At 48.0% G+C, this 14449-nt stretch overlaps 1 protein-coding gene across 1 annotated transcript; it reads left to right on the top strand.

The window, feature by feature from the left end:
• The first annotated feature begins 1806 nt into the window (after positions 1-1806).
• LOC135830005 (mitogen-activated protein kinase kinase kinase 7-like) lies at positions 1807-13247 on the top strand. The gene is made up of 3 exons (XM_065342394.1): positions 1807-3984; positions 8463-8603; positions 11322-13247. Exons 1-3 carry the CDS (start codon positions 2173-2175, stop codon positions 12228-12230), a joined length of 2862 nt encoding a protein of 953 aa, XP_065198466.1. The 5' UTR covers positions 1807-2172; the 3' UTR covers positions 12231-13247.
• The last annotated feature ends 1202 nt before the right edge of the window (positions 13248-14449 follow it).

Raw genomic sequence — 14449 nt, 5'->3', positions numbered from 1 at the left:
CTACTTTTTTCTCTTTTACGTTTACTTTATAGTTTATACCAGGCGTGGGCCATCCCCTGTACATTGGCACCATCATTTTTCTTTGTTTCAGCTTTGCTTGTTTTGGCTCCAGAAAAAAAATTAATATAAAAAAATAAAACTAGACATGTGCACAGACTACATGTACAGTCTACAGTAGTAACGTTTTTAGACTTTAGTTATGTATGATTTACAGCCCAAGTACCTACATGTAGTTACTAGGGCTGAAACGATCATCCATTTAGCCCAATCGATTACTCTTTATCATAACGTCGATCGATTATTCGATTATAATCTTTAAGAGGCCGCACCTGGAATATGTACGTAGAATGGCCAAAAGTGGAAAAATGTACAAAACTTTGCACAAAAAAAGTGTTATGTATGCAGACCGGACGCGACCTTGACCTTCGAGCTTCATGCTCCAGCTTCGTTGTACTACACTACGTCACTAGGATAGGACTGTTTTTCGATTTTGACAGCATGTAACAAGGCGAGTCGCGCGTGCAGTGCGTAAGAAATTAAAAATTTAAAAAACGCAAAATAATCGTAATCGGTAATCTAAACGATTGCTCGATCGTTAGAGTTATCAAACGAGTACTCGATTATTCGGTATAATCGTTTCAGCCCTACTACTAGTTACTAAGTCAGTACAGAGAAAAGAGCCTTCATCTCACTACAAAAACGAGACGCATCATTCTCATTCTCAGTCGTATAAGTATACAGTACTACCATGACTACCATTTTTACTACCACTACCATTTACAACACTAAAAACAACAGATGAACAGTAGTCACAGTAGACCCAGGTGCTCGAAGTCCGTACATGGTATCCTAAGTTCGTACGCCCATAATTTCATGTTCTGTCATTGTATTCGACTCAAATATTTTATCGAGGGGACAGTGTGGTATGTTCTCCTCGCGTAGCAATTTTCAGGGATCTACGATAAGCAGAAGTCCCATACCACGCGAGTGGGTTTTCGAGTGCCCATACGAAATACAAATTGGGTTACATTTCATGCAAAAATCAACTTTGCCAAGACCGATTTCGAACGGACACAGCGTCAAACAGACCTTCACTCAATCATCAAGAGCCAGCTTAGAGCTGACAATGGCCAGAGGAGAAGAATTTACAGAGAACCACCAATTCTTGCAGAAAGGTTGACACTCCTGGCATCTCCACCACTGTTTTCCCGCGGTTTTCACAGCGCAGCTGCTTCTTCTCTAAACCGACTAAAACAGCTTGCAGTTCGGCAACAAACTACGCTTTTGCAAGAAATACTGGTGGAGGCACATGCCAAACATATCCCTTCGGTGCTTTCGTCGTAACCGAGGGATTGAAAGTTAGCAATTAGCAGAAATATGTGTGTATTTCGAGTCACCTCTGATCAGTACGGACTTAGAGTACCCTCTGCGACACAAAAATTTGATATGAAAAATCAGCGAACTCCAGAGAAACAGATCGGATCGAAAGATGGCCTGGTTCAATCGAGCCTGGCCTCAGAACAAACTTGGACAAGATACCTTCCATCCACGAGCAGGATTCTGGCAAGTGATCATTGCTAGTGTGAGTTTCAGCTCGACAAACACACACTGTAAAAGTGTACGGACTTCGAGTACCTGGGTCTACTCATGTCAGTAGTAGTACTATAGTACACGTACACGTAGATCTACTGTAGTACAGTGTAAGTCTACAGTAGATCTACGTAGGTCTACCGGTACCGCGGTAGATCAACATCATCAGACATTAGACGGTGCGCCACTACTAGTTTCTCCCCCAGACTGGGCCAGAGAGCCTGGCAGAGGGCCCAGATTTGATTGTGTGAGTGTCGAGTCCAAAACCAAGTCATTAGTAGAGGCTGCCTACTGCCTGGCAGCAGAGAAGTAATAGTTAGTTCTTGTAGTGACCTGGCTTCAGGTGCGACTTGCCGTGTTGGTGGAATAGAAGCCACGAGAGTCGGCAAGCTTGCGAGAGCTCGTGCGGCCGAACGCCGTTGGTACGTTTCTAGAACGCCACCGATGATCTAAGCATGTCATTGTGCGAAGCACGCAACATAGTCATCGGTAAAAAAAGTGATTCCTCCGTCGTATCTCAGTCATTGTTGTGATTATGGCTTGAAGGTGTTGTGAGTGAGGCAGACTGGAAGAGAGTTGGCGATGTCGACGATCACAGGGAGGACTGATGCTGGCAGCACGCTAGCGGTGCGAGAGCTGCGGGAGCGTCGACGTGCGGCGCACTCACATCATACAGAGCAACGAACCAGCGGTGGTGGCAGCAGCAGCGGCAGCAGTGCTGGAGATTCAATGAGAGCTGTGGCGGATGATGGCCTCCTGGATTTGGACGGCGACGGTGCGAACGATAACCTAGGCTCGGGCAGTTATGGTGTTGTGCTCCGGGCGGAATGGCACGGAGCGCCAGTGGCCGTCAAACACATTCACTCCTCCGCGCTCCAGATGCGATCCAGCAAATCCGTGGACAAGTTCAAAGCAGAAATGATGAAGCTGAGCTCGCTGTGCCATCCGCACATCATCCAGTTTATTGGCGTGTCGCGTCCCAAACAGGGTGGCGTACCAGGCATTGTGATGGAGATGATGGCGTGTACGCTACGCCAGCGGTACAGCTCCTATCCGCGCCTGACGAAAGCGGAACACCTAAGCATTGCTCACGGTGTGGCAAGCGGTCTCTCCTACCTACACTCCCTGCGGATACTACACCGCGACCTCACCACGAACAACATCATGATGAAGGACGTGCAGACGACGCATGCAAAGATCACGGACGTGGGCCTGTCGCGTCAACTCGAGGACGGCGCAATGGTAGCAGGTATGACTGCATCACCGGGAAATATGACTTACATGGCACCGGAGACGTTCGGTGATGATGGCCGGTCGGCGGCAAGAGGCGGAAACGGTCATGGAACAACGCACGCCGTATACGGCTACGGTTCGGACGTATTCTCACTGGGCGTAGCCATGCTGGCCATGTGCGTTGCTAGGGAACCGCCGGGCGTGGTTACCTTGGTGAGGCAGGGTCGTCATGGTGACCTCGATGAGCTCAGTGCCAACGATGGACACCCGCTGTCACCGCTCATCTACCAGTGCCTTCAAGAGAGTAGTACGCTGCGGCCACGGGCAAAGTATGTTGTACAGATGGTGATGAAAGCGAAGCGTGACTTCAATCCAATGCACAGCCTAGACTCGATCGCGTCAAATTCGACCACCGGATCTTCACGGGACTCTACGGAATCAGTTAAACAAGCGCACATTGAGCGGCTCACTTCGGACATATCTGCACTGTCTGAGCGCTACGAAGCACGCTGCACTGACCTTGAAATCGAGCGTGCGGAACACGCTGCCAAACAGCACGACTTAGAACTGCAAATTGACGAAGAGCGGGAGACAAGCTCCAGAGCTCGAGAAGAAGCAAGGCGATATTGCGACGAGATGGTGAAAATACCAGCGGGATATGCCTCGTGGCCTAGCAACGATAGCCACGGCAGAGACGGCGACAATACCGAGTTTCCTGTAAACGTACATACCAAATCACTGAGTTTAACACCAGGCGGCAGCGGGTACAAAATCACGACATCTGGTCACGACCGGTCGGTTCAAGAGCCATACGTCTTTGAACTGCGAGCGAAAGTAAAAATGCTGACTGTCGAAGCCGAAGAGCTTCGGCGGCAGCTTTCTTCGAGTCAGAGAAACTACAGCGCCCTTCAGAGGAGTATCTCGCCGGGCCCGTCCGTCACAGCACAGGAAATGGAGGAAAAGGTGCGGCTAGCCAGAAGAATGGCCGATCGCAAGGTGCAGGATGCACAGCAGCAGGCCAGCGAGGCGGTGCGTTCACGTGACGAGTCGCGTCAACAGGTGGTCGCCCTGAGCAAGGACATGCGGGACGTTCGGGCAAAGCTGGAAGAGGTGCAGCGCACGGTGACACAGTCGCAGGACGCTCAAGATTATGTTGTGATGGTGAGTTACATAGGTCCCTTTATAGACCGGTGTCATTTGTGCTACGGAAATTACCGTATTTCCGCAAATAAAAGGCCGTCCTCGTTTACAACGCCTTCCTCGTATATAAGGCCGGGGCAGGGGGCGATTGAAAAAATAAAAGACCGTCTCCGATTAGAAGACCGGGCCTACTAAACGAGTCTTTGTTAAAGGGGAAGTTAAGGCAAAAATTAAAATTTCACCAGTTGTAGTCTTCGGGGTGCTGAGTCGAATGGTCTTGGTCCGAGAAAGCTGAGACGCTCCCTTCCTACTTGAATCCCAATCGAACTCGCGCACTTCCACCGAAACTGGGTGACTGCGCCCTACTAGATGGGGATTTGTATGCAAAATGTCACTAAAAGCGCCGTTTCGTTCTTATAAAAGCACTGATGATCGCGATTGGCCCATATGTTGTAGTCTTTTGGACGCTGAGTCGACTGGTTTTGGTCCGAAAAGGCTGCGATGCAGCGTTCCTCCTTTATTCCCAATCGAACATGGTTGAACAAGTGATCACGTGCTCCTGGGTGCCCAAATCACCTGGTCACCACGCCAGCAGGCGACAACTTTCACACCAAGGTTCAACTCGAGTTCAACTCGAGTGACAGGAGTGCACCCAAAAAAGGTCAAACAGGCTAGTAAGTTGTACCCTGCAGGCACGGTGACCAGGTGACTGGTGTACGCAGGAGCACGTGACCGCTTGTTCAACCATGTTCGATTGGGAATAAATGAGGAACGCTGCATCGCAGCCTTTTCGGACCAAAACCAATCGACTCAGCGTCCAAAAGACTACAACATATGGGCCAATCGCGGTCATCCGTGGTTTTATAAGAACGAAACGGCGCTTTTAGTGACATTTTGCATACAAATCCCCATCTCGTAGGGCGCAGTCACCCAGTTTCGGTGGAAGTGCGCGAGTTCGATTGGGATTCAAGTAGGAAGGGAGCGTCTCAGCTTTCTCGGACCAAGACCATTCGACTCAGCACCCCGAAGACTACAACAGGTGAAATTTTAATTTTTGCCTTAACTTCCCCTTTAATGTTCTTGTGTTAAAAATAGAAGACCGTGCTCAAACTGTGGGAAAAAATAGAAGACCGTGTTCAAACTGTGTAGAAGAAAATGGAAGAACGGGCGTAAAACTGTGTGGCGAGAAATAGAAGACCGGGGTCAAACTGGGTTGAAAGAATAAAAGACCGTCCTCGAATACAAGACCGTCCTCGATTATAAGGCCGGGTTAGGACGAGGTTGAAAAAATAGTAGACCGGCCTACTATTTGTGGAAATACGGTATGCTGGATTAGGGAGGGTGCTGGATTAGGGAGGGTGCTGGATTAGGGAGGGTGCTGGATTAGGGAGGGTGCTGGATTAGGGAGGGTGCTGGATTAGGGAGGGTGCTAGATTAGGGAGGGTGCTGGATTAGGGAGGGTGCTGGATTAGAAAATCTGATTTACTGCTGCAATGTGCATGAAAAGGACATTCTGGTACTGTAAAACCGGAAAGTCTAACGAGTCACAAAGTCTTAACGTTTTCACGACCAATTATTTTTCGTTATTTGAAAAAACACGTTATCGCTAGATGTCTGTGTGGAGATGCGCATACAGATGGGTGGCCAGGCAGCCATCGGTAAACTTTCTGCACGTGATCATGCCAAAACTACAAAAACATTAAACTTTTTGGTCGTTAGACTTTCCGGTTTTACAGTAACTGAAAATTATGCTGGTTTACATTGGGTGCTGGTGTACAAATGCTGCTGGTTTATAAAGTGCTGCATTTTAAAGAGGGACGACGGGTTTTTTTCTTGTTGCTTCTACTCCAACCACACTCACTTTGTTTTCCAGAGTACAAGCCGCACACAGATATTTTGTCACGAAATGCAGACGTCCACCCTGTTTATCACCGTCCACCCTGTTTATCACCGTCCACCCTGTTTATCACCGTCCACCCTGTTTATCACCGTCCACCCTGTTTATCCACACCGTTAATTTGATCATCGTAGTATAAGCCGCACTGACGTTTTGTTTTGATGAATTACTGGTGTTTAAAAGTTTTAAAAAAAATTTCACGGTTCGCGTGAGACTCGGCTGGAAGCCGGGCTTTCCGCATCCGTAGGAACGCCACCACCCTTCAAGGATCAAGGCGCAGATGCAGCTCCTAAAGCGCTGGGAGGTGAGTAGATCAGCTCACCAGCAAGTGGTCAAAGACCGAAAATCCCATTCACTGCATCCATGTTTTCCTCATGCCAGGCCACGAGTTCCCAATTAACTGTGGGTCGCAGCACGGCTGGAAAAAATCCTTCCGCTTTGGTGTTTAAAGTGTGGCCTATAATCTGTAAGATACGGTACAGTGAAACCTGGTTTGAGCGACCACCCCACGGTGCAAGCAAAAGCGGTCGTTAAAGCCAGGTGGTCTTTAGAACCAGGTCCCACAGTGTCTGTGTAGAACTGTCGGTGCATGGAAAAACGGTCGTTAAGAGCAGGTGGTCGCTTAACCCAGAGGTCGCTTACACCAGGTTTTACTGTAATTGTAGGAAGGCAAAATCTATGGCATAGTGTAGCTACTACTGTGGGTACAAGTGGAGCAAGCTGCTGCCTGTACCGTCCCTGTACTAATAGAGCCTTGTTTATCAGAGGAAATTGAAAACTACAGCATTACCTTTAGGGCTGAGTCGGGTATCATTTCCTCGGGTATCAGGTTCGGGTAGGTTTCCATGGGTAGCATGGGTACCCGATCGGGTAATGTTACCATGGTAACACCAAAATGCACCCCTTCCCTTACACACTGGGTAGACATGCGGAGTAGTACATGACATTTTACACGTGCGCTGTATATGATGTCATCTGCGACTTCGGGTTTTCGGGTACTATTCTGTACCCGCCTACCTGAGGTCCTCACGGGTACCCGACTACCCATGCACATCACTGATTACCGTTGATCCGCCCCCTGTATAATCCCCCCCCCCCTCCCCCCTGCGTCGAATTTCTACTTGTGAAGCGACTTCAGAGTACACGTCAAAATGCATTGTTGAACCGACATATGTACTGGCGTATGCAATACATGTCAGTGCAGGTATGCATGTCGATGAAAAATGTGCGCAATTGAGAACGGCAGCTCTGATCTTTTGCTCACCTGTACATAGTATCGCACTTGACAGACTTGATGTAATTTCTGACCCCTGCTGAAAAAACCCAGCCGGGACGAAGCCAAACAGCATGGGGGAGGGGGGAGAGATCAACAGTACTTTGTGGTACATGCCGGATTTCTATTTCCGTGCGCAAACACACTTACAGTTGTGTAAGTGTACGTAGCATACAAAAATCCAGTGAAGCAGCGGCGAAGGTCCTACACGGGAAGTTTAAAACAACAACCACGCACTCACAAGCAAGGAGAGTTCCAAGTTCTTTAACCTTCCTCTGATGAAGTGACTCGTGTCACAGAAACCGGTCAGGTTAAAGAACTTGGAACTCTCCTTGCTTGTGAGTGCGTGGTTGTTGTTTTAAACTTCCCGTGTAGGACCTTCGCCACCGCTGCTTCACTAGGGAAAATGTACACCAGCCATAGCATCGGAAGGTAGAGGGAACGACGATGAATCTTGGAAATGGTTTGACACTGAACTATAATTACTACTGAAGTAGTACAGTCAGACCTCGCTTATCCGGTCCTCTTTTATCCGGATCCCTCGCCATCCGGAAGAAAATAGCTGGTTACAGATTTACAGCATACGTGATGCATCCAACATAACCGGTGTTCGGTTATCCGGTTCCCTCGCCTATCCGGTATTTTTTTTTGGAAATGGATGCGTGCGGTTAAGCGAGGTCTGACTGTATTTTTTTTAACCAAAAAGCTCATCGGCATGTAGTTGTTGTTCGGAACACAGTGATTGGAACTGAAATGCGAACCCTATATTTTCAAGTACCGTATTTTCCAGAGTATAAGCCGCACTTTTGAACACTCAGAATTCACCCAAAAAAGGGAGGATGGATGCGGCTTATACTCCAATGATCAAATTAAAAGGTGAGAAATAGGGTAGATGTCTGTATTTCGTTGCAAAAAATGGGGGGGGGGGGGGGTGCGGCTTACACTTCGGCTTATACTAGTACTCCAGAAAATACGATCCGAATAGTGCAGAGCTGATACAAATCGCAGCAAGTAGTAAGCATGTCCCTAACCTAGGATGCCAGCAAAGTGTGAAGATGACTTTAATGGTGTTCACTGGCTTGTCTCGGGGTATGGCTGTGTACTACTGCGTGCATGTGTGCTGTTGTACTGCAACCCCCCCCCCCCCCCCCCTCCTCCCCCCTAATCGGCCATCATTCATAGTGTAACCGCAACACTGTGTCTGTTTTTTCGTGTCTGTCTGTCTGTCTGCCTGTATGTCTCTCTGTGTCTGTCTGCCTGCCTGTCTCTGTCTGTGTGAGTGTTGGCGTGCATGTGTCGGTATTTATGTATTGATTCTCTCGTCATCAGGATAAACTAGTCAACACGTTACTATCCAGCAAGTACCTAGACTCGCATCCAGACGCTCAGAGGACTGTGCCATCCGCTTTCTTCTTGCTGGGAGCAAGCCGTGGACGGCAGCAGATTGAGCAAGTCACCACCTTGCCCAAGGTAAGATCTTATACACACCGCATGCCACACTGGGAAGAGTGGACACTGAGGAGAGTGGACAAGGGGGGGGGGGGGACACTGGGGAGAGTGGACAAACAGAAGAGAAAGGTGATGAGCCCTCTGGCGTGCAGATAAAGAGATGGAGATACATATTTTGTCATAGTAGTGGATAGGTGGCGTGGTAACAATAGTTGTATTAGTGCAGTGGAACGCATTCAAAAATATATACATACGTCATGTTTTCTACACGCCACAATTGTTTGTCCGAGCGCACGCGCTTCAGGCTTCGCCCTGGCGATATCTATCCTCACGGACACAAAATGATGTGATGAGTCGATAGCCAAGGCCTTCCTGAACACGTAGAGTGGTCGTTTGTATCTCTCCTATGTGTAGAAGTGGAGATATGAATTTATTTGTACTCACATACTCATTCTGGGCGACTAAAGTCGCCCGGGGCACTGAGAGGGTTAACAATTGCCACATCACCATACGGTCTACACGCTACTTGTAACCTTTGCTGTCTCCATCTCCGATATACACCACGTAGCGCAGCTTGTTGCATTCCTCTGATCTCTTCCAACGTTTAACTACAGCTTCTGATTCCATAGCTGGTGACGAGAGACAGTCGTGTTAATACTGCATGCACTGGTATGACTCTGCTTCCATTCGTCGTACTGCTCACTGGTAATGCTACCACTATCACGTCTAATCCACCAGCTATCCTATTGGCTACAGTGCTTAGACAATGCATCGATATCTAAAACTTGTTTGGTATCATAAGAAATAACTGACTGAACACCGTAGAGTGAAGATTGGCCACACCGCATCCAAGTGCCGTCTGTGGACACTGCGACATCAACAGGTGCAATGTCGGCTGCTCTACCCGTGCGTACAGCTCCTGCTGTGTCTTTCATACTCTTCACGCCAACCTCCTTTGCAGCCGTATGCAGAGCATGGCTATGTCCATCAGATACACTCTTACACATAGGAGAATGCATATCCAGAGTCGAGCATACTGTCTGCAGGGCCCTAGGTCCCCGGCCAATCAATCGCGTAACCAGCACAGCTTTTCTGTTTACATCGTAAAATCTACTCTTCTTGTGTACTACCTTCTTGCATGCTCACCTCCTCTGTCTGATATGTACAGGCATCGCAGGACAGCTGAATATTTGGGGCCATACAGACTCGTGACACTTCACTTACAACTAAGCTACCTTTTCTACATTTCGCACAAACAGAATAATTCGATATCAAGCGCTGTAATGCAGGCAATGACACAATTCTACTTGAGATAAGATGGGTCCTCAGGACCAGGGAGCTCTTCCAAATCAAACTCGTCACTCGTTGAGTGCGATTTCTCCACGGTAGCAGGTTTTGGCTCAGCAGGATTTCCCTTAGATTTTCGTTTCTTCGGAAAATAGATCTACTCAGCATAGGATTTTCGTTTACCCATTACTACAGGACAGTGGAAAGGCAAAGAGATGTCACAAACGACAACAACACTACACACTACACTAGAACTTACAATGTCATACAAAACCAAACGATGGCGTACGAAATAATTCAAAATATCACAAATGCAACCAGCTTTTCCGCCGCATGCATGCAGCGCTGGTGCATGCAGCAAGCCTGGGCGCGGCGAGTTTTTGGATCTTTTTATTACATGATATTACATCATCAGGGTTTTAGAAGATTTCAGGGAGATAACATAGCCGAAATGGAAACCTGGGATGGAAAATTGTCTCGATATTGATAACGATCTTTCGCAGAATGCTATACATGCACATGTAGCTTGCCCTGGTAAACTCATATGCTATCGCACACTCACAGATGGTCATCTCTGGGTGAATCTCATGCCAGCCAAGGTTCCCCAATTAGCTGTGAGTCGCGGCACTGTCTGGCGCACTCTGGTTTCTCAGTCATGGTCTTAGCCAGCTAACAGTAGACAAAGAAGTAGCAGCCAGTCCGGCCGGACCACTTTCTTTTAACACAATGCCAAAAGTGCTCAGAATACAGGATTTTGCACCCTAATTTCAAACATTTCACGGGTGTACACCTCCCTGACCCCCCCCCCCCCCCACCTCCAACGGCGCTGCTAAGGGCCGGGTTCCACTGCGGCTCCGCTGCTCGTCTTTCGCGGCTTAAAACGTCATCATTACCATAGTGACCGCGGCTGGAGCAGCGAATCCGCGGCTCACCGCGAGCTTTTGCTACGATTCTTGACCAAAAACTGCGGGTCAGGTCAGGTCATAAAAAAAGTGTGGACCACGACCGCGGTACCACGAATGGCGAGTGTCAGTGGAACCGCGCTGCTCCACTGCATGCAGCCAAGTGCCGCGGAGCAGCGGAGCTGCAGAGGAACCCGGCCCTAAGCACCTGTCCTTATTATGCCTTATATGATATGGTGGTTTGCAGTGCCGACTTTATGATAGTCAATCACCTAAAAATTTATTCATTTTATATTTGAAACTCGGGTATTGAGCCAATAATAAAAGTAGAAAGGAAAAGGACATATGGAAACAAGTTAAGAGCAACTCTCCACCACTGTAACTTTTGTGCCTAGTTGTTGCACTTTCTGACTGTATATAGTATCTAGTTACAGTGGTGGAGAGTTACTCTTAACTCGTTTCCATTATGTCCTTTTCCTTTCTACTTTCATTTTATATTCTTTTCACTTATGCTGTAAATCTTGCTTTTCCTTGTTTCTTGTTGCCGCAGTGGAAAGTTGTGGGCCAGCTTCCTTTCTCGTCGCTGAACAGATGCAATCAGCCATGCGCCCACAATGGCTATTTGTACGCTGGTCTAGCTATGGATGAATCCGAGGAGCTGACGTTGATGCGAGCGCCGCTAAACGATCTCTTCGAGAGCTCGTGGAAACGCGTGCCCGTGCCGTGCGGTGCCAAGTGGAATTACCATTGCTATTTGCTGAGCGCACAGAACTCTCTTTGGCTGATTGCGACAAATTTGGAACGCACCGATACTCACTCGGTCTTCAGGCAGGTTGCGGACGGTACGTGGCAGCCGGTTACGCGGTTCCGTGCGCTGCGCACAGCGTTTGGCGTTGGTTTCCGCGGCAGCACGCTGGCGGTGGTGGGTGGTTGCTGTGGTGTGCAGTACGGTCGTGATGACCCGGTACTGACTCCGGAGCTGTACGACACGGGCAGTGACGAGTGGCTACAATTACCGTGCCTACGACAATACAGTAAGTCGGCGACTGTTCTCGACTTTGCCGGCTGTCTGCACGCCGTGGCGGGTCACGGTTACATTGAAGACAATCAACACCTTGTTCACAGTCTGGGGATGATGCCAATAGCGTCGTCATCGTCTTCAGCCAAGCAATCCTGGACGACGGACAAGATCCCGCCATTGCCATTCCGTCGGTGCGGCGCTGCGGTCGTCAACAACCAGTTAGTTGTGGCCGGCGGGCAACCAGATAATCGTAAAACTGCCGTTCAACGTGTCTATCTACTGGAGCGCACGTCTCACCGCTGGCTTGAGCTACCGCCGTTGCAGTGTGCACAGTTCTCGCCACGCCTTGTGTCCGACTCAAGGCACGTGTGGTGCTTCGGTGGCTTCAACTCCAGCGGTCACTTCCATCGAGACATCGAGGTGCTGCAGCTGACATAGTGTGTGGGTGGTTGTTTGCGCGCGTGTGTGTGTGAGTGTGTGTGTGTGTGTGTGTGTGTGTGTGTGTGTGTGTGTGTGTGTGTGTGTGTGTGTGTGTGTGTGTGTGAGAGAGAGAGAGAGAGAGAGAGAGAGAGAGAGAGAGAGAGAGAGAGAGAGAGAGAGAGAGAGAGAGAGAGAGAGGGACGCGACCATGTAAACTTGAGAGAAGTTGAGTCATGTCATGTTTTGCAGGCTGACAGCATCCTATTTTTATACTATTTGAACCATGTTGTTTAGTGAATTATTAGTTTGCAGCGAAAGCACTGACGTCTCCACTTTTGTCCACCGCCAGGCAGTTTAACGTCTTTATTTCCGATGAAGATCGCAAGGTGATTGCTAGTGAAATCCAACATTACGTACACAGCAGAGCCAGGCGCTCACAGCACACCCCACTGCTAGGGCCCTGGCCCGCCGCGTCTGTACGGTTGGATTTTACTTTAAATCGCAGTGTATTGATAGCCATACTCTATCTGCTGGATTCCATCAATCTTGCTGCTACGGGATTAGATTCTTCTTTTCCTTTTTTCCAATTATATTCAGCTTTCACGGCCACAATATTATGCCAATTTCCCCCCACGTTTCCTGCGTAACTGGGTGGTGAAGTCCAGACCATTCTAAACAAGTTATACTGTTAGATCTGCTAGACCATTCGTAATACAGAACTCCAGATAGTACTATTCATGCATTCTGTGCTTTGCAAGTAGAGTGAATTAGCACACACTTGAGCATCGTAACTATTGCTGTTGATGGATTCGCAAATCTCTTGATTAACCCGAGGCATCATATCAATATTTTTATGAGCAATGATATCGTTCCCCTAACAATATACGTTCTACGTTCCGGTGGAAGGTCCATGAAGGGGTCTGGAACCTGTGCTAAATCCTCTGAATGCAGTGGATATAAAGCAGGGGATCCAAGTTGTATTATTATGACTTTCACAGTGCTGATTCCAAGAAATACAACATTGACCACCCTTGATTTTCAAGACTCCTCATGTGTTGTGGTGTCCTCTACTAGCGTGCACCGGTGGTGGGTATGTGCTCGGGGAAGTTAATTTTGCAGCAACGATAACGGTGCCGGAGTGAGTAGGAAGCGGTCTCTTCTTTGACCTGCATTTTTAGGCCATCACTGAGTGCCGCTGAGTTAAACCACGCACAGTCACACTCCTCTGATAGATCTTCCGAGAGTAGGCCTCGACCAAATATGCTTGCGCATATTTCCGCATATTTTTTGAGACAGTTCATATATGGCATATTGAGCGACAAAGGGAATATTGGAATGAAGTCAGCATATAATTCAAATATTCTGAAGAAAATGAGGACAAAACATTTAATAATAATAATAATAAATAATGACAGTTCGCATTTCACTCATTGCATGAGGTCAACGCATCTGTTAACAATTTCGAGCCAAGCAGCTCTATCAGAAGCAGATTGCACAGCATCCCGAAGCGCCAGATTAATGCATTGTAAGTCTTTCTTGACAACGTCGATCCACCTCAGACGTGGTCGTCCTCGGGGTCGTCGTATGTCTGTTGTGTTGATTGACATTAAAACATTTATATTATGGACAATATGCGTTCAGAAATGCCTTTTATGGATGAATTTGGAATGGTTGAGGCGTTTGCTACATTTCCCCATGGATGAACACTATCGCTACTGTTGCTGGGGACACACCCCAGCCATACTATTCCGCATATGTTTTGATTTGCACCATAAGCATGATAGCCGTGAAGCCAATGAATATTCCAAGGTTGTATTTTTACTGAAATGATCTACACTTTCTGCTTATGTCGAGCATATTTTGGCATATCTTTTTGCATATCTTGCTAAGCCTTTGGCATATTATGGACGTTTTCCCTGATATGCGACGAGCATAATATGCTCTTTTTTTTAGCATATTTGGTCGAGGCCTATCCGAGAGAGAGGTACAGGTTCCTGCACGAGTACGAGGGCAGTACCGCGGAATCCAGCCCGCGCCGCGATAGCGGCAAGGGCTGGATGAACAGCGGTACTGGCCGAGTATGAGTGACTGGAACGTGTTTCCCGTGTGCACCCAAGCCAAATAAAGAGATACCTACATGACAGACACACCTTGTAGTACCTGCATTGTGGTTTGTGATTGTTTTCTGGTACAGTTTTTTGTAGTAGTCCATAGTGCTTTTTTTCTCGTGGTGCCAT

This window comes from Sycon ciliatum, chromosome 13 (genome assembly GCF_964019385.1).
Source record: "Sycon ciliatum chromosome 13, ocSycCili1.1, whole genome shotgun sequence".
NCBI classification, from domain to species: domain Eukaryota; kingdom Metazoa; phylum Porifera; class Calcarea; order Leucosolenida; family Sycettidae; genus Sycon; species Sycon ciliatum.
This window is presented reverse-complemented; position numbering and strand designations above follow the sequence as displayed.